Source organism: Sminthopsis crassicaudata, chromosome 1 (assembly GCF_048593235.1).
Source record: "Sminthopsis crassicaudata isolate SCR6 chromosome 1, ASM4859323v1, whole genome shotgun sequence".
NCBI lineage: Eukaryota > Metazoa > Chordata > Mammalia > Dasyuromorphia > Dasyuridae > Sminthopsis > Sminthopsis crassicaudata.
In genome coordinates, this window is record NC_133617.1 from 143,498,411 (window position 1) to 143,524,368 (window position 25,958).

The 25,958-nt window shown below is 35.0% G+C and overlaps 1 protein-coding gene across 1 annotated transcript in view; it reads left to right on the forward strand.

The window, feature by feature from the left end:
- The window catches only part of NIPAL2 (NIPA like domain containing 2), a 135,832-nt gene that overhangs the window by 70,583 nt on the left and 39,291 nt on the right, over positions 1–25,958 (forward strand). Inside the window, exon 4 of the mRNA XM_074268691.1 lies at positions 19,657–19,716. Within this exon, the coding sequence (XP_074124792.1) occupies positions 19,657–19,716 (60 nt within the window). The remainder of the gene's footprint in view (positions 1–19,656; positions 19,717–25,958) is intronic.

Genomic DNA, 25,958 nt, shown 5'->3' on the forward strand with positions numbered 1-25,958 from the left:
AGCTATCTCACATTCAAGTGGACTATTACAACAGCAAGGCAGTACTTTTATATCTCTCCAAATGATAATCTACTCATCACTTTAGCTGTTCCAACACTTCTTTTTTTTTTCTCCTCTTTCCCATAATTTTAACATTAACACAAATTTTTGAATTCCAAATTCTTTTTCTCTTAACCCTAACAACCTCATTTAAGGGCTTTGTCTTACCAGTTACCAAAAAAATAATATTCTTTATCAAGACTACTTCTTTTTTCTTTTCTCTTCATTTCACATTGCTCTATCTTCCCCCCTATCTCCTCCATTATATCCATCCCTCTCATTAGGATTAAGTGATCTAAGTTTGCCAAAGTTAATCTCTCTATATGTAACTTTGATCCTATCCCCTCATGTCTTCCCCAGCAAATTATCCCTATCATCCACCCCAATCTTTACTCTCTTTCTCTGACCTGGCTATTTCTCTGCTACCTATACATACATCCATGTCTCTTCCATTTTAAAATAAAAATCCTTCACTTTATCTGACCTTCCCCACTAGCTATCATCCTTTATTTATTTTCTTTTCTCAACTACACTTCTTTAACAAGCCATTTTTACATGGTGCCTCCACTTCCTCATGAAACTGCTCTCTTCAAAGTTACAAATGATTTTTAATGAATTGTCCAATTTAATGGCTTCTTTTCAATCCTTATCTTTCTTTTTTTAAAAAAATGTTTTTCTCGATTACATGTAAAAACAATTTTAACATTAACACAAATTTTGAGTTCCAAATTCTTTCTCTCTTTCCTATTCGCTCTGTTCTTTGAGAAAGCAAGCAATTTGCTATAGATTACACATGGGCAGTCATGCAAAACTTATTTCCATATTAGCCATATTGCAAAAGAATACAGAAAAAATAAAGCAAAAAATGCTTTGATGTGAATTCAGACTCCATCAGTTCTTTCTCTGGAGGTGGATCACATTTTTATCATAAATCCTTTAGAATTGTCTTGGATCACATTGTACACCAAGAATAATTAAGAATTTTTGTCTTTCTTGACCTCTTGACACTATATATCACTTTCAATTTGGATTCTATACTTGAAGCCTTTCTACCTCAGTAAGAATTGCTAGACAAAGCTTGCTTTCTGCTGACCTAGGCTTCAGGAAGCCACTATCACCTCTATGGTAGGATGAAATATTGGAGTTGCATTTTACTGGGGATTACTGACATAGGGGAGCAGGAGAATCAAGCATCTGTTTTCTTTATGTAGAAATCTCTTCAGATGTTTCTGAACATGTCCTCAATAGGGATTTGAGGAGAGATTAGCTATATTCAGTACAAACTAGGGCAGTAAACTGTAGATAAAAGCTACTACAGGGAAAAAAAACTTTCAAAAGACCAAGGATGCAGCATGAGTTCAAGGATGACATTTTGTAGAGTAGGAAATTTGTTTTACTTGACTATGGAATTTGTTACAAGTTTTTTTTTAATCTTTTTTTTTTAATGAATAGAGGAAAGGGAAAGGAAAAAGCATTTATATAAAACCTCCTATGTTTATAGTAAATATACACATATTAAGCACTTATTATGTTTCAGACACTGTGCTAAGTGATGGGAATACAAATACATAAAAATAAACACAGTTCTTGCCCTCAAGAAGCTTATAGTTTAATGAGCAAAGATAAAACACAAAAGAAAAAAAGGAAGAGTACTTCCCACAAAAGGGCATGGTGGGAAATTCAATCTAAGAAATATCTTGATAGTATAAGTAGGTGAGAAATAAGGAAATGTCTAAGCTTAAGTCTTTTCTTAAATGGAAGTTTGAGTTCCTGGCCCTACCCTCCAATCAGAGAAACCAAAGATAGTGATGAGGTAGAACATCAGGGCAAGACTGATGAGATCTTGGTTATCACAATAATGAGCTATAGGAAATGTCAACATTAAGAAGCTATGACAGAAAACATTGAAAAGGCTAGAGCCAACTCTCTTTTGTACATTAAGATTTTGGTTGTTTGGCTTTTGTTTAGCTATTACTTGAAAATCAGAACCTGATTCTTGATACAAGAGGCTTTTTAAGTGTTAACAGCTGTTGGTCTTGATCTCTATCTCCAGCTTGATATAGAAGCTCCTTGATGAAAGAGGCCATATCATTTTTGTCTTTGAATCCTTGGTACTGTACATCAAGTGCCAAGTCTTTATATACTTGAATGAATTCATGAACAAATGAATGGATGGATGGATGGATGGATAAAGTTGCTTCAGTGAAATGCCTCCTAAAAATGAACACCTAACTTTGAGAGGAAGAGATTCCTTACTCATAGGACCTAATTATATTATTAATTTTATTGAATCTAATCTGCCTATGAAATGCAATAACATGGGGTAGTTAAATGCTATTTAATAAATAACTCCTTGGGAGTCCAGCTTTGCCCTGGAGAAAATATTAAAGGATTGTTGTTTGTTGATGTTGTTGTTCTTTTTACCTCCTTTCCTTAAAGAGATTAGCAGCACATTCCTTCCCATTGCCTGTGGTGTGGCACAATGGAACAAGCTGTGGATCTGTAAAGAATAACTTTTAATAAATATCCTTTAAGCACCTAAGTCTTTAGGCATGATTTCCCCTTTCCAATCCTTGATAAAGAGGCAGAATTACTAGGTAATCCCTTGTTTGGAGATGCATTTGCTACCAAATGAAGGATCAACATGGGCCACATAATTAATCAAGGCTTCTTCTCATTTTTGAACACCTCACATTCAAAGAGCCCTCATTCCAGCTGCTATTACAAATGGTTCTCATATAGATGATAAATACTATGTAGATAGTAAAGGGCTGTGTAAGTGAAAGTTGTTCCTTCTTGGCATAGAAAAGTTATTTCCTAAATTATTTTGCTCACAGAACAACTTTGAACTGAAAATATTTCAACATACCCATAAATCCTGGTGTGAGGCTGCAAGGATGCAAAATTCTCTTTGGATAATGGAAAGTAAGGAAATGGGTAAGGCAAAACATAGGCAGTTATGCCTATTTTCATACCAAACAATCACAATACACATCCAAAACCAAGTTCATTATCTTAACCCCTAAACCCTTCCCACTTCCTACCTTGCTCTTTACAATAGAGGGCAACACCATCATCCCAGTCCCCCAAGCTCATACTATCCTGAATTACATACATCCTGAATTACATACATTATCCTGAATTCTTTACTATCTCTTAGCCCCCACATCCAACCTGTCATTAATTTCTCCTTTGCAACATCTCTCAAATATGGTACTTTCTCTTCTGTGACACAGTCACCACATTGGTGTAGGCCCTTATAACTTTAACCCTAGATTATCCCAATAGCCTGCTGGAAAATCTTCCTGCCCCAAATATCCCTTCACTCCAATCCATCCTTTTTTAATTCAGTCACTAAAGTGATTTTTCTGAAGGAAAGATCTGACCATGTCACTCCTACCTCCACTCAATAAACTTAAGTGGTTCCCTGTTGCTTCCAGGATGAAATACAAAATGTTTTGTTTAATATTCAAAGCCCTTCATAACCCAGCACCCTTCTACCTCTCCAAACTTCTTACATTTTACTCCCCAGAATATTCTTTTCAATCTAGTGACACAGGCACTATCAGCTCCAATATTTTCTCTGGTTGTTCTCCATCTCTGGAATCCTCTCTGCCTTTCATCTCCCCTCACTGGCATTTCTGGCATTCTTTGAGTCCCAACTAAAATCTCATCTTTTATAAGAAAAATTTTCTAACAACCTCTCCTAAGGTTGTCTCCTAAATTCTAGCATTTTCCCTCTCTTTCTTACTTCCTATTTATCCTGCATACATATTTGTTTGCTTGTAGTCTCCCTCAGCTTGTGAGCTCCTCAAGAGACAAAAATTCTTTTGCCTGTTTTTGTGTCTCCAGCTCATATTAGGTGCTTAATAAATGTTTATAAGCTGATTGATAATTAGTAATTTTTATTCAAACAATTTCATAATTAATATTTTAGAGAGAAAAGTATTATCAGCACTAGCATTTTTTCAGAAACTCCCCCCCCCCATTTTTGTCTTATGAAACACCAGAATTTCATGGAAGAATTTGAGAAATGCAGGTATCCCATGATTAGTTCAAAAGTACTATCCTTTTTGCAAATTGTCCAGTGGTTTCTTATTACTTTTCATGTAAAACTTAATTTTTTATCATTTCAATTAATAATCCTACTGAATTTCTTTCCACCAGGCCTAATCTCCTTTCTATTTCCTTTTTTCTCTTCAAAAAATATCTCTCTCCCTCCTTTATTTACTTCTCTCATCTTAGATTTTAAGGTGCTGGCATATAGTAGGCATTTAATAAATATTTATTGACTGACTGATTGCCTCTAACTTGTATCAGAGGCTAAAAAAATTATTGATATTACAGGCAAAAAAAAAAACCCAAAGCCTATAGGTTTTTTCATTCTATATCTACTATGTATTCCCTTTCCCAAAACCAACCCAATGAAACCTACTCCCTTTAGGTACCACTTCCAAAAAAGACCAATTACATAAATAGTATGTATGTATGTATGATATGTATATATCATAAGTGTACATTTGTATGTAAATATATATTTTGAAGTACAGGGATTAATCAATTATTTCTATCCTCATCATCCCATTACCCCCAATCTAGTTAATGAAATCACTGAAGGGGCAGGTGAAAAAAACAACAGGATATTAATGTGTTAAATGAAATGCAAAGAAAGTACAGTAGTTTGTTACATCTTTATGAGATGATTGTGAAAAAGTTTTCTTTGGTGGAATTAGAGTGGCAGCTTGCCATTAGCTGGCTGAAAAATCAAAGCTCTGGGGCACATAAAAAGGAAGCTTACTATCCCATTTAGGCAGAAAGCAACTATCAGGAGTGTGACCCCTGTCAGTCTACAAGAGAGCCAGATATGGAAAGGAGAACATAGCTCTTGAGAAGGCATTGCATTACCTTTTCCCTTGTGCATCTATCAGATATTATGCATATTATTCTGTTCTTAGTCTCCCTTTTCTTCTCTCATCTCCATGGGTCATAGAGGCTTGTAGAAAAGGTCCCCCTCCATTAGCAGAGATTGCACAGAAAAGAACATAAGTTAGTTTGTGACAGAGCTAGACATAAGTCCCAGGTCTCTTGATTCCCAGACCTTTCATCTGGGCATTATATCATGTAATCTAATTGGGAGCATCCTTATTTATGATACAAAAGTAGCATGCCTTAGTGCCTAGAGAACTTTAAGTCCTGCCTCTGATACATACTGGACATGTGATTTGAAGCAAATTATTTAACCTCTTAATATCCCAGCCAGCTCTTGAAGACTAAATTTGAAAGCAGGTGCTGGTCCGGATTAGTAGAGAAAGTTCCTCATAAAGAACTGCTTATACTAATAAAATAAATCACAGATTTGTCTTCCCCCTCTCCCCAAAGAGTATTCTTTTCTTTAAAAAAAAAAAAAAAGATTTACTCACCATTTCACTAAAATACTGTGTAGCAATCTCTATAAATCAGTTTTAAAAGAATTTGGATTTTTAGTTTGTTTTATCAGAAAGACAAAAATTCATAAGGAATTTTAAGATTAGTACTGTATAAATACACATTGCTTTTAGAAACCAGATGATTGGAAGTACTGGGTTATAATTCTAGGGTTTATGAAATTGTTTGCAAAAATTCATTAAATGAACCTTTGAAACCCATCAAAACACTTGTTTGCACTTGATTAAATAGATTAAGTGGTAGCAATATATTTGTGCAGGTGTGGGCAAAGCAATCAATATTTTAAGTGTTAAAACTCCATGTAAAAAATGTTTAAATTAACTTTTTCCCCAAAAAAAGTTTTACCATTTCCTCATGTATATCTTGTCAAATCAGTGAAGAGGAAAGAGAGTCAAAGACAGAGAGAGACAAAGAAAGACCATGTAAATTCTCAAGTATTTCATTTTTTGGCATTTATGCCCCACATTTTGAGAAGAGAATAAAGGAAAATATTGCGCACACATGGCTTCCTCCTTGCCCTTCCCCTTCCCCCACACCCCCTAAATCCCTTCGTTGAAAACTATCTTTCAGTCTTCTCCAACTGGACTGGTTTTTGTCTCTTCAGAGCAGATCAGTTTAAACTGGAGGAATAGCCAGATGGCATACAGCGTATCTTGGGTATTATCCTTTTGTTCAGCCTGGTCCAGCTCCTTCTTATAAGCTTCCTTTTTGATCCACTTTCCTTGTGCTTCTCCTGGGCTAGAATTACAGGGCTGCAAATTCCTCCCAAGAACCTTCAGATAACATTCAGAGCATTCAAAAGGAGCCTTCTTCCAAAGTCACCTTTCTGCTTATGTCTTTTGCATAAAAACAAGAAGTAAAGATCTAGAACTGGAACAGATCCTTAGATACCAATCAGTCCAACCCTCTTTTTCATAAACTGATTCTGAGAGAGGTTACTTATCCAAGGTGAAACAGGTAGACAGTGAAAGAGGCAGGATTTGAATTCAAATATTTTTACTCCAAATCCAGTGCTCTTTCCATTTTAACATGCATCCTGAATGAAATCTTGATCAAAGTCATTGATGAAGAAAGAAAGTAAAAATTCATAGAGAAGACTATCTTAAAACTCTGATATCCACAAAGCCTTCTCTGAATACCCAACATTCACACACATGCATCCATCGAAAACTAGATTCTACCAAATTTTGGGTACTTAGTTAGGGTTTTCTTCCTGGTATTGTTATCCTTTTAGGTGTTTGGGACAATCTCCAGTAAGCTCCTCTTGGCTAGCACACCAAGCATAATGAATTGTTCTTGGTAGATACTTCTACAGGCTATCCCAAAAGTCTTGTTTAATAGTTTAAACTGCCCTGAGACATTTAGAATACCCTGAATATATTTGTTGGATTTACTTGACCATGTTTTTTACCTTATTGTATGACATTAGTAGGGACCCAGCAACCGTAGATCTCTCTGTAAATGCATCTCTGTTCTTTGGTGCAATAATAGTAATGGATATTTATGAAGTGTTTTAAATTTTGTAAAGTTCTTTATATACATTATCTCATTGTAGCCCCTTAACTACTCATGAGAAAGGCAATGTTGAGTTTTGGAAAAACAGCTGGTCTTAAATATCATTCAATCAATGAGTCCGTTGGTGAACATTTATTAAGTACCTACTGTGCACCAGACACTGTTCTAAACACAGGAAAATTCAGCATGAAGATTTGCATTTAAATCCTGATCCTGACACATGTTGGCTGAGTGATCTGGACAAGTTACAACTTTTCAGTGCTTTCAATCACTGTCTAAGACTCTTGAGTTGCAGAGAAGGTGCATTGGTGTGAGGGAGTTTCCTGTACCAATGAAATCCTTATCTCTAATAGGTACTTGTTAAAGTGCTAATGTCCCCATTTTACAAATGAGGTAAATGAGAGAGAGCAGTTAAGTGACCCAGACATTCTCTATTCCAAGTCTATCCTCTCTCCACTATAAGGTTTCTTCTTATTAATATAAAGGACTAAGAATTTCAAGGTAAAGGCTCTTCTTGGATTAAGGCTCTTAATCTGTAGTTTGCAAACTTATTTTACTTTATATAAGGTGTCCTAAAAATCTTAGTGCAGTTTTCCACTATTAAAGCTTGAAGGCAATATATTTTCCATGAAAGTCCACATGGTCAATGAGGTAGATAGCTAGAGCTAGCAGTGTTTGGGAGGCTGTGAGGGAAAGTGTGGTATAGAAAAGGTATTAGTCTGACTACCAAAATTATTGTGCTGACTTCATTGTCATATGCTTGTGAGACATGGATAGTCTACCAGTGTTGTGCCAGGAAATGGAATTGTTTCCATTTGGATTGTCTTATGAAGAGTCTGAAAATCACCTGGCAAGATAAGGTACTGAACACTGAGGTCCTTTTTCTCAGTTGCCAAGCATTCAAACTATTGCAGAGAGCGTGCAACTTCAGTGGGTTGCCACATTGTTTGAATGCCAAACATATGTTTGCTAAAGACTATTTTAGAGAGAATTCATGCAAGGTAAGCACTCACATGAAGATTTGAAGATGCAGTTAAAGGACACTCTTGAGGCCTCTCTGAAGAGCTTTAGAAGTGATTGTGAGACATGGGAGAAACTGGCATAGGACAGTCTTGTATGGCGTGACTACATCAAAGAAAGCACTATGCTCTATGAGCAAACCAGAATTGCAGTAGCTCAAAAGAAACATGAGATGCATAAATTTAGAGGCATCTCCATTCCAAATATTCATGCGGACTATTTGTGCTTGATCTGTGGTAGAGCCTCCCAAACTAGTATTATTCTGATCAGCCACACTAGAACATACTGTACCTTGACTTTAACATAATAATGTCATTTTGGTCCTCTTCCAGAACAAAGGAAAACAACCAACCAACCAACTTTAAACTGCACCAATATTTTTGGTACATGAGATTTTGAGCTTTTGATTTTGATAGAATTGATTTCTTTGCATTCCTATATATTTTATTTCATTCAACATTTAAAAACATGGGCTTCCTCAGACTGCCAAAAGGGTATTTCTCATCTACATACATGCACACACATACATTAAGGCTCCTTAGACTAAAAGCTTATTTAATCTCATTGTCATACTTAAGCATGAAAATATCAAGAAAGAAATAGATATCAAAAAGTAAAGATGATAATAGCTTTTATCAGTGAGGGTGGGAGCAAAAAACAAACAAACATAAAAGTTGCTAGTGAGTCACTACTAAAGAGCAATTCATCACAAATCAAGATAGTATAGCCAAGAAATCAGGTAATAGAAGATGGGGCCAATGGGATTTACTGCTTTTCTGAAGAAGCTATATTCAGGAAGTGGTTACTTTGATTTGGTCATTGGACACCATGTCCCTCCATGGTACTAGGAAGCTAATTCTCTAGTTGTTGTTGGTGGTGGTGATGGTAGTGGTGTTGATGGTATTGATGATGATAATTTAATGCAATTCACAAGTAGAATACTTCACATGTAGTATTTTATCCATTGCTCTGTGAGGGGGCATTTTCATAGGAGAGAGAATATTTGATAAGAAAATTCAGCTCCTTTGCTTTCCAAAGTTAAGAACATATTGCCTCCTCAGCCAGAATGTCTGGGCATAACCTCCATATAATTACAAAGCCAAAATGTTATGGTTCTATTATTGGGGAGGGAGGGGAGATATAGACATTTAATTATTTATAAATGGGCATTTATTATTTATAATAAGAGAAGATGTTTAAGGAAGCTGGGTTTTGCCAAATAGCTAAAGTTTGATGTGGTTTCCAAAATAAGCAAAAGAACAATAAGGGCTTTTTTTTATGAGGTAGAGGAACTACTTTCCACAACCAGGAGGAAGAAAAAAAGGTAGAGAGGAAGAGATAAGAAATGATTTGATATTCTCTGTACACAAAGAAACAGTGTTTTCTTCCTGGCTGCTTTTTTAAAGAGAGACAATATGGTGGAAAGAACATTAAATTTGAGTCAGAGAACCTGGACCTCTGTATAATAAAAGGTGAGGTTTGGACTACATGATTTCTAAATTTCTTTCTAACCCTAGGTCCTATATAAGGAAGAGCACTCTAGAATAAATTAATATGGCCTTTCCTTATTAAGGTTACTTACTAACCTTAATTATTGAGGTTATATTGTTATATTTTATATAAAGTTTCAGTGTTAATAAGGCAATTAGGTGGTGCAGTATATAGAATTCTGGGCCTGGAGTCCAGAGGACCTGAGTTCAAATTTGGCCTCAGACACTTACTAATTGTGTGACTCTGGACAAGTTACTTAATCCTCTTTGTTGGTATTTCTCAATTGTAAAATAAGCTGGAGATGGAAATGGCAAATCATTCCTGTATCTCTGGAAAAATGGAATCACAGATAGTTAGACAAGATGGAAGCAATTGAACAACAACAACCTTAAATTACTTTAAGGGAGGGATTTTAACTTTTTTGAAATTGAGACCCCTTTGGCAGTCTGTTAAAGCCTATGGACCCCTTCTCAGAAAAAAAAAAATGTATAAAATATGTAACATTACCATGGAAACCAATTGTTCTGAAATAAGAATATAATTTTCCCCCCATTCAAATTCAAATTCATTTTAGTCACACTTGGACTATACAGGATATAAGAAGTTGTTTCAGAATATTAAAAATGGATTTAGATTATTTAATAACTACTTTTATTATTATAGACTTCAATAACAAAATGTCAAGGAGGAATTATATCATGAATTTGAAGACCATTTGTGAATCATTTTAATTTTTTTTTGGTTGAAATAATAGTGTATGAAGCAAGATTTCTATAGTTCATGTAGTACCAGTATATAATCACAAAATGATGAAATATTTTCTTTTCAAGGCTATTGGGGTTAAGTGTGTCAGGGTCACATAGCTGGTATGTGTTAAGTGTCTAATGCCCTACTGAACTCAGGTCCTCCTGACTTCAGGACTGGTACTCTATCCATTGCACCATTTAGCTGCCCTAAATGAAATATTTTCACCTGATAATAATGAAGTATTAATGTATTAACAATGATGTTAACAGTTTATGAAGTATGATTGGATTAGAGGGAGCACTCCTCATTGGCTGATAGAAGATGATCACAGTCATAAATGACCCTCAAAAGATATTATCTTTTTTTTTCAAAGAATTCTTGTAAAAACCTGAATTCAAGGAAGAATCTAGCCCTTTCTCTATTGGGTAGGGAGGAGAGAATATTCACTCCTCCTTACCCCCACTGAAAATCAGTTATGGCTAACAGAAGAGCTATTCGCCTAGAAGACACCTCTTTCAGCAGTTAAAAAGTCAATTGGAGAAAGTTCAAAATATAATTAATGGAACAAAGGCATATACTGTTAATGTAGATAAATGAAAATACAGAGAAATAGTCACTTGAGGTTGGAAGCACTTTTAAGGAATGCAATCTCTGGAAGCAGAGAAGAAATGGAATCAAAAAACAACTAGTCTTGGTCATTTGGAATTGAACTTTAGAGAGTAGTAGACCTTGGAATGCCAGCTGAACAACTATCCAATAGATTTCTCCTACCCAGTAGGAAGCTTTACTAGGACTTTAGCAGAAAAGAAAGGACATTAAAGACATGCATGCTGTAGCTGTGAGTTCTTTGGAAGTGTGTCTCACTTCCATTGTACTCTATGCCTACTCTTCCCATAGTGGTATGTTTTATGTAGAGAACAATATCCTAGGTTTATAGGGAGAGTGTTTTATAGCTGCTTTTATTTCTATACTATCTTAGTAAATGCCTTTTCCAAGAATTAATTATATCAACTGGCTGATTGTTAAAGGAGAACATACCAATAAGGGGCTCATTTGCCATACAATAATCAAAGTCGTTACCCATGATATTATTCATGTGAACCTGAGTTTAATCATCTTTCTGTAGTCTCCTCCTGGAAATCTCCAACTACAACTTGAGAGAATAGGCCAGAGGAGATATTGCAGTAGGTTTGTTTCTTTCAGCAAGTTTAGTGATATTTAGCAGTGGGAGTGATAGGCATTGCATTTATTGAATGAAACAAACAAAACAGCTCAAGTGTTTCTGTTCTTTTTCCTTCTTAAAGCCATCACACCAGTTCAGGCAATGACCCAGTAACTAGAGTTACTTCAACAGTCTCCTGTTTAGTGTTCTTACGCCTAGTGTCTTGTCCACTTTAATATTTAATCCATTCTATACTTTGTGGTTAGATGTCTTCTTAAAATGTTTCTTTTCTCTTACCCCTTGATGCTTAAGAGCTCTGATTGCCTACATCAATGCGGAATGTAAGCTCAACCATAAACTTCTTTAAAAGAGACTATTTCACTGTTCTATTGTATAAAGGTTTGTCCTGAAGCCAGGCTCTTGAGGGATGATTATTTACACCTCCAAAAAGGATGCTACAAATAAGGGCTTGATTTATTTCTTTATTGATGAATTTGAGCAATCCTGCCTCACTTAAATCCAACTCACACACAAGTCAAAACATCACCCATGATGCCATCAGTCTTCTTCAATTGTTTTAAGAAAGTGATAAAGAAAATGGTAATAATAAATTAAATTTAAATTGTATATACATCATTTTTTTCTCCAAGAAAGGCACTCTTGAACATTTCTATGTCCTGTTGCTTATCATAGTGCCTAGCGTATAGTGAATACTTAATAAATGCTATTGATGAACTGATAACAATGTTTCCCAACCTAAGGGTCACAGACAAATAGAGTAAGGGAGGACACAAGTCTATTGTAAAGGATCTATCAACAGTCATAGAATCACAGATTTAGTCTCATGAAGCATTCAGAGTTTTATCTATTGTTGTTCAGCTTTCTAATTGGTTTTTGTTGTTATTGGTTTTGTTGTTCACTCATTTCAGCCATGTCCAACTTTTCATGGAAAAAATACTGGAGTGGCTTGCCATTTCCTTCTCCATTTTACAGATGATGAAACTGAAGCAAGCAAGTTTAAGTGATTTGCCCAACATCACACATCCAATAAGTATCGAAGGCCAGATTTGGACTTAGGAACATGAATCTTCCAAACTCCAGCTCAGCACTCTATGCACTACAACACCTAACTGCCCTTTCATCTAGTACAATCTCATAAAGATAAGAAAACTGGGACCTGGAGAAATTAAGCAACTTGTCCAGTTTTGTACAAAAAAAAAAAAAAATTCAGAAGTATTGAGACTCAAATCCATGCCTCTACACAGTTTATTACACCCTTTGCTTTTTTATTTGTCCAATCTTACCTATTCTTTTTAATGCCCACCTCTTGCATGAAGGCTTCTCAAGCTGGTGAAGATAGCAGCAAACTTGGATTATTTTCTTTGCCAATTAATTAACTACTACAGTTTGTTAGAGATTGTTGTTGCCGTCTATTTTTTTTTAGCATTGCATGTCTTAGGTCTCAAACTAAATCATAAACTTCTCAGGGTCTAGACTATGTCTTCTACCTTTTCTCCTCATAGTACCCTGAACATAGTAGGTCTCAAGAGATATTTGTGGGTTGATTACTTATTTTTGTTAACCTGTTAGGCAGTATGGAGAAACTAAGAAAAATATGGATCACAGACATTATTTACAAAAGGTTTCCAGTCTTAGAAAGACATGACTTTATATGCTGGAGATAGATAGATAGATAGATAGATAGATAGATAGATAGATAGATAGATAGATAAAGGAGAAAGAGAGATAAATAGATGAATAAATAGATGGATAAATGAATGGATAGAAAGATAGATAAATGGATAGTTGGATAACTATTTAGATAGAATTAGAGACATACATATATAGATGGGTAAATGGATAGATAAGTAAATAGACGGTTAAATGAATAGATGGATGAATGGATGGATAGATAGATAGATAGACAGACAGATAATCATATCATTTATTAAGCCCTTACTATGCCAGGCACTGTATTAAACTATGGATATACAAATATAAATAATGAAAAACTTCCCTGTGTCCTTTGCAGTGAATTCTGGCTCACCACACATCTAAATATATTGGTCTTTAAAGGTTAATTTGAGGGCAAGAGGGCTTGTTATTCAGAGCTTGCCCTGGGTGTCAAGATTGCTAGTTATGGCAATGTCTAAAAGGGATCTCTCAGATTAACAACTTCATTTTACAGATGAACAGTGATCCAACATTCTCAAATAAGAGGGGAGAGGATTTCCCACCAAAATAGAAAAAGGTGCCATTCTATTCTTCTAGAAATTTAACGCCAAGGAAAAATATTTTGGACAATTAAATGATTTTACATTCAAGTTACTTGAGAATGCTTCTCTTAAGCTCTTAGCTGCCCTTAAATTTCAAATGTCTAAGTAATGTTGAATAGTTATAATTGTCCTGTAGCCAGTATAAGTTCCTTTCAGTTTTAACATTATTTTCACATTCTAAACTCTCGTTCTTTAACACCATTTCCTAGCCAATTTTTAAAAATTAAGTTGCATTGTAGAATTCTAGAGGCCCAATAATCATCACCCCCCAGCTATTTATTAGACTGTGGTTATTCATTGTTATAGCAACTGCCTAGCTAGGTGGTCTGGCGAAATTTAATAGATCTTTGATTGCAGAAATCCAAGTAATGTTTTATCTTATCAATCTCTTCCTTGTTGTTTTCAAATTTGTTACTCAGCTCAGATATTGATCAGAATATCACCCCTTTTTACTCAACAAACCTCTCATCTTAACCTTGTTACCTGAGCTAGACCACCACATTATACAAGATAAATTTAATTACAAGCAACTGTGTTTCAGAAACATTTCTCTTTTTTAAAAGAAAAAAAAATGTATCTCTTGTCTTCCTAGATTAAACTTTGTAACTTAATCTTATTCTAAAAGTTTTGATAAAAAGAAATACATTCTCCTAATAAAATTGTATCAATTTCCCAATTTATACAGTAGCAACATTGTGAAGAAAAAACTCTGGGATTTAAAAACTCTGATCAAAGCAATGATTAATAGCAATTCCCTATAATAGGGAATAATGCTACTCACCTCTAACAGAGATGTGATAGATTTATGGCAAAATATGAGACCTGTTTTCAGACACAGCTAATGTGGGTATTTGTTTTGCTTAGCTATGCATATTTATGATAAATGTCAATTATTTCCTTTTTTATCTTTTCTTCTCTCTCCCTCCCTCTCTCTTTCTTCTTTTCTCCCCTTACCTCCCCCCTTTCTGTGTGTGTGTGTGTGTGTGTGTTTGGTGGAAGGTAGAACTAGCAATGGGGGCAGGGAACAAAACAAGAGAGTTGTTGAAGCATTTTAAAAATAAATGCGTAAATGAATCAGAAAGAAAGCCAAAAAGAAATAAAGACAAGAAGTATAGCTTTGAAAGTTCAATGTTGAAGTTGTTGAATACTTAAAAGGAAAAGCAAACTATCTTCAAGAAAGATTCATAATTTCATGAACATGTATAAACTTCTTGTTCTCTGTTTCTATTTTATATATGGAAATGTTCATATTATTTGGAATTTGTTAAGTTCAGAATAAATTTTTTAAACATATAAGATATTAGGAAGACCTTTTATATGAAACAATCAATGTAAGGTGACCTTCCTTCACCTCCTCCCAATCCACCCCAGATGTAGCTGATCCTAGCTTGGTCTGATCACCCAGACTCAGCAAGAACAAACCCTAGTGGGGAGCTCTTCCTCCCCAACTTTCCTACCAATGACCCTTTCCACTTTATCCCTTCCGGCTAGATGCTGACCCTTGCCTTCTTCCCACCTTCCTCTAAAAGACCTATTTTCCTCTTTCCAAATGTTAGTGACATGGCTTCTAACCCACCTCACCACTTTAAGGAACCCATCCCACAACACTGAAGGAATCACAAACTGCAATCTTTTTAGTAAAATGGAAGTCTCCAACCTCTACCATATGATCTAAGGATGGCACCACAGAACCTTAACATCTGGCATGCAATTATATCCTCAAGACCTTTGGGCATTTGTACCTGCCTTGCTGCTGTACCTTTACTGGGACTTGCCATTTTTTTTGTCCTATATATTGTCTATGTGAGCCCCCTTGAGAGCTAGGCGACTACCGAACTATATCTTTAGCACTTAGCACAATGTTTTATCATAGATAGGGTTTCACAAATTTTTTTTAATTCATTTATATATTCTATTAGTTCTTTTTCACATATTCACAAGTATACTTAAAGTATACTTTCTCCTCATCTCTACTTTTTAGAATTCCTTTTTTTGGGGGGAGGGTGAGGCAATTGGGGTTAAGTGGCAATTGGGGGCAATTGGGGTGACTTTACCAGAGTCACACAGCTAGGAAGTATCTGAGGTCAGATTTGAACTCAGGTCCTCCTGATTTCAGGGCCAGTGCTCTATCCACTGTGCCATCTAGCTGCCCCAAATTCCTATTTTCTATCAAAATTCAACTCATAACCATATCCAACACAAAGCTTTTCCTGATCTTCCAGCTATTACTTCATTTCCAATGCCAATTACTTTGTGTTTACTTTGTACATATGCATATATATAAACATAGATATATATTTTTATATACATATACATACATGTATACATATTGTTCCCCCCATAAAATATAAGCTTCTTGTTTTATTTTTGTTTTTGTAACCCCAGAACTTTACCCAGATCCTTAATAATACCAATTGGCTGGTTAATTGATTAATTCAATCAGTAGAAATTTTAGATGCAATGCCAATTTTTCCTTTCTGATATTTTTTATCTTAGTAATGTGCTAGTAAAGGTTTCATAACTGGCATTCTGAGGAGTGGGGGAGGAGAAGTACAGACTTTTAAAAATAATTTGGATTATTAATATTTTCTTCATTACTTTCTTCTAGATTATAATATAGTGCCTCATTTAAAGCATTTACCAATTTCTGAAGTATAAATGTTCACACTAAATTTATTTTTAAATGATAGTTTATTTTTCCCAATTGCATGTAAAAACAATTTGTTATATTTGTTTAAATTTTTTTTAGTTCCAAATTCTTTTCCTCTCTACCTTGCCCCTCTCCAAAACATTAAACAATTTGATTTAGGTTAGCATCACACTGAAAACTTAATCCATTCTCACCTGGATCCAACATACTCCTGAATCCTTAAGAAATGTTAATTAATACTAAATTGTCACCCTTTATGTTTTTAATCTTGTTTGATCATGTCCTTTTTACTATGTCTCAACTTAAAAAAATATTCTATCTTCTTTTTGCAATTAAAATTTTATTTTTCCCACTAAAAAAGCACAGGATTAGGAAATTTAGAATCTGAATTCTAGTTCTGGCTCTGTTGTTAATCCTGAGGAAATCAATTAATCTCTCTGAGACTCAGTTTCTTCATGTGTAAAAGGAAAGGAATAAATATGATGATTTGCAATGTCCCTTCTGATTCTAAAATTATGTGAAAGCAACATTTTCCTTCTTATTGGAATTAGTTATTTTGTACATGTTAACAGAGAGGAGTTAACCTCTAAGTTCCCTCTAAATCTATGTTTCTAATGCTATTGTTTCTTTCAAATTGGGGGATGTATTATAAACCAAAGACCATAATGTCTTGTTCTCCATAAACAAGAAGACTCTGTGCTCTCTATCCTCCAGGGATAGACAAGGAGTCATCCACTGAGGAGGGATAAGGCTTATTGTTCATGAACACAGAGGGTTCTAGAACTAGGGTCAATGGGTAGATGTTATAAAGAGGCAAATTCAGTCTCAATCTCTTGGGACCCTAACTTTAGAGGAACAAGATACTTCAGAAGTGTTCAGTTTAACCCCTTCATTTTACCGATGGAGAAACTGAAAAACTTGTTAACAATTAACACTAACCAGAAGCAGAATGGATTGACTTTAAACAAAGAGGGGCCCAACTTCTTAACCATTTGTTGATTTCACTGTAGGGTATCACTTGAACAGGATGTTTGCTTATGTCTCTGAAAGTCTATCATTCTGAATAGTGAGTAGTAAAGAAGATCTTTACTAGAAATTTTTAGCTCTAATGATTGGAAATAATAGTGTTAAATAAGATCTCAGTTTATAATAGAGAATATTGGGAAGAAAGCAGAGAGAAGTGAGGGGAGGAGAAATAAATGGAGATTCAGAGAAGGAAGAGATGGGAGAGTAAGACAGAGGAGGAAGAAGGAGACAGAAGGGAAGAGACAAAGAGATAAGAAGAAGAGGGAGAAGGGAGAGAAACAGAGAAGGACAAAGAGACAGAGAAGAAAGAGAGGGCTAGAGAAGGAGGAAATACAGAAAAAAAGAGAGAGGAGGAAAAGAGAGAGACAGAGAAGGAAGAGAGGGCTAGAGCAGGAAGCGATACAAAGAAAGGAATAAGAGAGAAGAGAGAGAAATAGAAGCAAGAGACAGAGAAGAGGAAGACATAGAGAAGGGAGCAGAGAGAGACAAAAGGAAGAGAAACAGAAAAAAGAGAGAAAGAGAGACAGAGAAGGAAGGCACAGAGAGACAGAGAAAAAGGAGGAAGGCAGAAGGAAAAGAGAGAGGAGAAGAGAAACATTTAAAAGGGAGGAGAGAGAGAGAGAAAGAGAGAGAAGGGAGAGACAGACGAATAAGAGGAAAGCCTAGTGAAAAGAGAGACAGAAAAGGGAGAGAAAACCATAGTGTTTCAATTTATACCTGATTCAAGCTAGCCTAGATGATTTCTAAATTCCCTTCTATCTCTAACAATCTATAAAGTATGAATTAGTCCTCTTAATTTAACAAGAAAGCTCTCTATGTGTCAGCTTATCCATTGCAAATCTCATTTTCAAGTTTGACAGTTAACACCTCCTCCAATTAAATGCTGCCTTTGTTGACATCTCCCACACCCTTGTTTATTTTACTCGGTTAGAGATCTATTCCTAAAGGAGTCTGTTGTAGGGGAGGCTTATAAGAGGTCAGTTCTGCTTATCTTACTGCTTAAAATGAAATTGAAAAATGGGCAAAAGAGAACTGGACAGGTTCCCAGATTATTTTGATTCAGAGCTTCACAAAGTTCATTATTCCATTCAAATGGAATTCCTAGAACACCTGATATGTCCATTTTCAAATAGAATTTTTATTCAGTCATTTTCAGTCCTGTCTGAACCTTCAAACTCTTTTGGGGTTTTCTTGGCAAAGGTACTGGAATGCCTTTTCTTTCTCCAGCAGATTTTACAAATGAGGAAACTAAGGCAAACAGGATTAAATGACTTGTGCCAGAATCATACAGTAAAAGTATGAGACCAGATTTGAACTCAGGAAGATTAGTTTTGCTGACTCTAGAGCTGGCATTCTATCCATTGAGTCACATAGTTGCCCATTCAAATGGAAACATAACAGCAAATTCCAAAATTAAATACAAAAAACTTCCTTTTAGGGTGTCCATATCTCTGTTTCCCTCTTGTAGGACAAATAATTGGACTTGTTGGCCATGTATTAGTATAGGTAGTATACAATTAATGAATGTCTGGTGTGACAAAAGCCACAATAATTTGTATTTCAATAGTTGGGAATCTGGAGCGCATTTTCCTATTCCCACATGCCTGGATGGTATTTGAGTCCCTGACCAATTCACAAAGTACCTTTTTACCTACAGTGTAACTGAAATGTGCTATCTATGGTATTATGGAACATAACTCCATTTGGAATACTGGTTTTATGGAGAAAATTTATTCCCAAGTTTTAACTTGAGGTACCAGGAATACATTTCCCCAAGCTCTTTTTAATATTTGGCTTTATGATCAGAAATAAAAGCCCAAGTGCAGCATGAAAGCAGGAAAATAAAATAAGTTCTGTGTATCACTAGCATTAGCAAGCTAAATAGGGGTAGGAATCCCAGGTTTCTCCAGCAGCAGAAGAGAAAGAATAGGATTCCAGGGTATTTCCAGTAAGAGGAGGGAGACGAAGAAAGTTTTTGAAGTCTTAAAGGTGAGTCCCTAGCTAAACATAACAAACATAACTGTGTTCTTTGGGAGTGGGAAGGGTTAGATGGAAGTGATGACTACCCAGAAATGGGAAAATTGTCCCAAGATTTGCACCTCTAAATTTAAGCACTCTGGGGAAAGCTTGGGTCACTCTACCCTAGTTACAGTTAATTTTATTTATAAGGAAATTTCATAAATTGGGCCTTTGTAAGTTGGAAGCTACCTTACTTTTTTTGAAAAATGACTATTTGCAGACTAAATGTCATAAGATTTGCCATTAATGATCATTTTCTTTTTTAGGTAGTGCTATTATGTCTGTTATTTTTCTGAAAGAAAATTTGAGATCCTCAGACTTACTTGGTGAGTAAGTATTTAGTGCCCATAGTTTGTGTATTTCTTGACCCAGGGTTACAAAGACTCTGAAATAAAAATAAAATTTGTAAGGAAGCAGCTTTTGAAATTGAGAACAAATGACAAAATTTGGCGTTATCTCATTTAGAGATGAAAAATGAGTAGTGGTGTGAACTTATTTAATCTTGGAGCTGTCAAGGGGCATTTCACATTTAATGGTGAATCTGTCATTTTTGACCATTGCCCATGCTTCTAGGCTGTGGAAAAATACTCTTTTACAATATTACTTTTATGAATGTTATGAAAGTTTTATGAGCATAATAAAATTCAATGAAAACAGCTGTGTAACCTAATAGACTGCTCCACATAAAAGCATGTATTTGTGTTAGATTGCCACACAAAAATGAGAACCACAAAGCAATTAGACACACCAACTAACTACCTAATTTGTAATACTTTCAAAAAGGGAACAGAGAGAGTCCATCTTCAAGGTTTTATTTGGAAAGATGGTAGCTGGTGGAACATTTAACAGTAGCTTTTCTGGCTTCCTAAAGGACCTCTGCTGTACATCAAAGCCATCTTTCTCCCTGTGGATTGTTTATATTCTTTAAACAAGTGTCTTTGCCCCTGTTAGAAGCAAGGTGGTACAGGAGAGCAGATTGTGTTCTTTATCTCTGATTGTCTTCTGGAATCAGAGAACCTGAAGGTCCACATCACCTCTGATTCTTAATCCATGTGGGACACTGAGTCACTTCATCTCCCTGGGCCTCAGTAATTCATCTGTAAAATGAGGGGATTGTATTAACTGCCTTGAGAAGTTAGAAGTCTCTGTTCCATTTTCTAAAGAGAAACCAATTCTTTAAAAATTGAGTTTTACAAATCAATAGGCTAATTTTTGTTCAATTCAGTCTTCTTGATCTCATTTGGGGTTTTCTTGGCAAAAATACTGGAGTGGTTGGCTGCTCCATTTCCTTCTCCAGCTCATTTTATAAATTAAAAAACTGAGGCAAATAGCATTACATAAATTGCCCAAGATCACGTAACTAGTAAGTAGTCAGATTTGAACTGAGGAAGATGAGTTTTCCTAACTCTTGTCCAGTGCTCTATTCATTGTATCACCTTGCTGCCTCAAAGTTAATTTACTCTCCTTGATAATTGTTTTTTTAAAAAATATTAAATTAGAAATATTCTCCCCTTTCCAAATTATCTTTTATTAACATATTTTATATATACTTTTATATGTACATGTCTTCCCTGGTAAGATATAAACTCCTTTGGAAGATTTTTTTTTTTTTATCCTTTGTATTCCTAGTGCTGAGTCCAGTGCCTGGGATATAGTAGATGTTTAATAAATACCTGTTGACTTAAATATATGATCAAATCCTCCTTAGTTTGATGCTCCTTATAAGACTATTTTTTAAAATAGTCTAGCTAAATTCTAAATAAGTACAGATGGTGCTTTCCTAAATACGTAGGGATCATAGAATTTATAGATTAAATGGACATTAGAATTAATCTAGTCTAATTCCCTTATCTTGACATTGAAGAAACAGAGGCCTTCAGGGGAAAGCCAATATTTACTATATAGCAAATAATAGAAAGACAAAGATCTAAACCTAGATGTACTGACTTCCAGACTAGTTTACATCCTACCATATCATTTCTGACTCTCATAAATATGTGGACTCCTGTTTTTCTGAATTAGTTCAATTTTTCTTTGTCATTTCATTTATTATAGTTCATAGGCATATGATACAACTGTGGTATGTTAGAGCAGCATTGGGAATTGTCTTGGTGTTAAATTTTTTTATATTTAAAGTTCAAGTCTTTCATTGTTTTTCCCCAATTTGTCAGATATTACCAATACAAATAAAAATTGAATTAATTGATGAATAGGTTTTCTCCAGTACCCTTTTTCTTATGGAATTAATAGCTGATTCTTATTAAATCTAAGTAAAGTTACAATACAGTACAAATAGACAGAGGGAAAAGGGGTGTGATGACCATCCAGAATTCTGTAATTCCCAAATCAAAAAGTGATGAGAGACAGATAGATAAAGACAGAAAGAGACCAACAGAAATAGACAGACAGAAAAATGTTTAGATAGATGGAAAGAGACAGAAATAGATGGACTTAAGATAGAGATACAAATGAATATAGAGACTGATGATAGATAGAGAGAGATAAATAGATTAATGGATAAACAAATAGATGGTAGATAGATGGATAATATGTTTAAATAATGGTAATTAATAAAACTAGGATACCATTTACCATGTTCCATCCTTGTTCTGGGGAAAATTACAATGACCAAGAAATTGAGAGCTTATCTTCTGCAGATTACTGACTTTAGTTACTAAAATTGGAAAACACTAGATTTGCAGGTAGCTGTAACAGCAGAAAAAAAAAAAGCCCTCAACAAAGGTTAGAGTGACACTTAGGTAATATAAAATGCTTGCCTTGATCATGTATTTTTTAGTAGAAAAAAATTAACTTGAGCTAAATTTGTCATTAGCAAGACTTACAGAAGTATGACTAAAGCTTGTGTCAAAATAACTTTACAGAATTAATCAGAAGTTATAAGATAAAAACAAGAATAGACATTTTTCTATATATCATCTTATGGTATGCTCACAACCATTTTACAGATTAGGGAACCAAAAATCTGAGAGACTAACAGGGAATGGCTAGTTCATGGTTCCCATGCTAGTGTATTGTGTCACCTTGTCCAACATCTGCCAACTGAAAAAGAAATTAGCCATCCAACAAGTATTTATTCAGGATCTATCATATGTCAGCTAAAAGAGGCTCTATATCAGAGCTTACTTCAAAACTAGGAAGAATTGGGTTCAAATTGAACCCTGGCTGTGTGATCCTAGGCAAATCCTTTAATATCTCCATGAATCAGGCAACTTTTTTAAGTCTATAAATTGCAGTATAGGTGCTGACCTGTGTTGGTAGAGAGAATTACTTCATCTCATCATTCCTTTCACCAGTGAAATGACATTGTCCTCTGATGGTTGGAGTATCGTGTCTTTGAAGATTGCCTTCAAGTCCTATTTGGCCCACTATTAGAGATTTCAGGACTTTTTCTTTTCCCTAATAACACCCAAAAAAGTATACAATATGTCTTAAATATGGGATACTCCAATGTCTGGAGCTGACAGAGGGTAGAGACTGCTCAACTACCCCATCTATCAAGCATTGTTTAGGTGCAGAAATGATCTCTGCTCACAAGAAGCTCACATTCTAATGGAGAGATAAATCCATATAGAATAAATCTAAAGACAGCACAAAGTAATTAAATACAAAGCAGTTCAGGAGGGAGAATACTATCTATGGGGATGGGAGAAAGATTAGGAAAGGCTTCATACAGGTAATGTTTAGGTTACCTCCTGAAAGAAAAGAAGGATTTTCCGGCACTGATATATGGTATATAAGAGGGTGCATTCCAGGCACAGAGTCAAGGTGAAAGCAAGGCGATTGAGTATCTTCTGTAAGCAACATAGGGAAGTCCAGTGGGTCTGGATCACTTCATATGAGATGAGGCATAAGATACAATAAGGCAGGAAAGATAGATTGGTGATAGGTTATGAAAAGCTTTAGAAACTGAACAGTATTAGACATGTATACATATATTGTATTTAACTTATACTTTAACATGTATTGGTCAACCTGCCATCTGGGTGAGAGGATGGAGGGAAGGAGGGGAAAAATTGGAACAAAAGGTTTTGCAACTGTCAATGCTGAAAAATTACCCATGCATATATCTTGCAAATAAAAAGCTATAATAAAAAACAGTGATAACATAAGCAAATTGGGGAAGCACAGAAAATTTTACCTCTCAAGTTTTATGGATAAAGGGAAAACATTTGTGAACAAACAAGAGAAAGAGAACATTACAATATGTAAATTTGACAATTTTAGTTACATTAAATGAAAAAAAAAATTTACACAAACAAAACTAATGCAACCAAGATCAGAAGGAAAGTAGGAAACTGGGGTGGTGGGGATTTGGGAGCAATATTCTCTGATAAAGTCCCATTTCAAGTCATATCAGAATATGAGTAATTCTCCAATTGATACATGGTCAAAGATAGAAACAGACAGTTTTCAGAAGAAAAAAATCAAAATTATCTAAGAGTCATATGAAAAAATTATCTAAATCTCTGTTGTTTAGATAAATGCAAATTAAAACAACTTAAGTACCACTTCACATGCTAATATGATAGAAAATAGGGGGGCAGCTAGGTGGCGCAGTGGATAGAGCACCAGCCCTGAATTCAGGAGGACCCGAGTTCAAATCTGATCTCAGACACTTAACACTTCCTAGCTGTGTGACCCTGGGCAAGTCACTTAACCCCAGCCTCAAAAAAAAAAAAAAAAAAATGATAAAAAATAAATGTTATAAATGTTGGAGGGAATGTGGAAAAATGGAGATTAATGAACTTTTGGTAGAATAATGAACCAGTCTGACAATGCTAGGGGAAAAAATGGAACTATGCCCAAAGGGCTATAAAACTTTACATATTCCTTGGGCTCAGCATTGTCACTATTGCAAGATCTACATCCCAAAGAAAATTTTAAAAAATAGGAAAAGGACATATATGTGCAAAAATATTTATAATAGCTTTTTTGTGGTGACAAAGAATTGGAAATAAAGGGAATAGCTGAACAAGTTGTAGCATGTGATTGTGTTAGAATACTATTGTACTGTGAGCAATGATGAGCAGGATACTTTCAGAAAAATCTAGGAATACTTATATGAATTGATTCAAAGTTAAGTGAGAAGAACAAGGAGAACATTGTACAAAGTAACAACAATATTGTATCCTAATTCACTCTAAATGATAGATATTTTAAGCAATACAAAAATTCAAGATAATTCTGAAGAACTTGATGAAAAATGCTACCTACATCTAGAGAAAAAACATAAAATCTGAATGCAGATTTAAAAAAAAGAAGGTTGTCATCAACTAAGAAATATTTATTAAGTGCATTCTATGTGCCAGGCATTGTGCTGAGTGCTGGGGACACAGAGGAGGGTAGGCTAAGAATCCTAGGATAGCTATCATGAGTCTTCCCAAAGAATGATCCCATTGTACAAAAGTCAGAGTGGGAATGGGGAAGTATTATAATGTTCTGCTTTGCAAACCAGGGAACCCCACCATTCACAAGTTTTTTTTAAAAGATGGTTTATTGGGAATAAATTATCTACATCTACTATCTCATTTGATTCTCATAACAACCCTTGAAAGTAAATGATGTTATTATCACCATTTTACAGTTGAGAGAACTGAGGCAGACAACAGTTAAGGGACTTGACCGAAACTGAGTAAGTATCCTAAGGATAAGAGTTTAGTATCCTGCAGTATTTGAATGCAATTCTTTCTGACTCCAGGTCTGGGTTTTTATCCACTTCACTACATGACTACCCCAATCCATTCTTAGAGATTTCACAAGAAAAGATTTTCACAGTCTTTTCTTTTCCCTCATAAAACCAAATAGAACTAGAAAGTAACTTTTGGAGACACACTATTCCAGCTTCCAGTGATAGTTATAACTAAATAAATCTTTATTAATAATCACATTTTTTCTGAATTTATGATTTCCCCAATTTAGTGAGTTCCTGTTGATAGGTTTATTGGAACTCTCTGTACAACTTATAGGCTTAGAATACTGAGAGGCTAAGAAATTTATCTAGAGTCCTACAACCAGGTGTTTTGAGGCAGATTTCTCTGACTACAATATTAGCTTTCTATCATCCTGCTGCCTCTCCACTAATATTTATAGCCTATTTAAAAATTTATAAAATACTTTACATACATTTAAGCCTCATCTCAGCCTGTGAGATAGGTATTGTTGATATTAGTATGATCATTTTATATATGAGGAAACTGAGTCTCAAAAAGGGATGAGTAAGCTAGGCAAAATTTGAACTCAGGTTTTCCTAATTACATAAGGCTGATAGGTGGTACAGTACTCACAGTACCTGGAGTCAAGAAGACTCATCTTCCTGAGTTCAAATCATAGTTGTGTTACTGTGGGCAAGTCATTTAATCCTGTTTACCTCAATTTCCTCATCTATAAAATGAGCTGGAGACAGAAATGACAAACCAGTATCTCTGCCAAGACCCAAAAGAGTCACAAAGAATCTGAAATGACTGAACAACAATTTCCTCCTTATAAGTCTACTATTCTTATATCCAATACAATACGGCTTTTCTTAATAATTCTTTAAGCTTCTTTC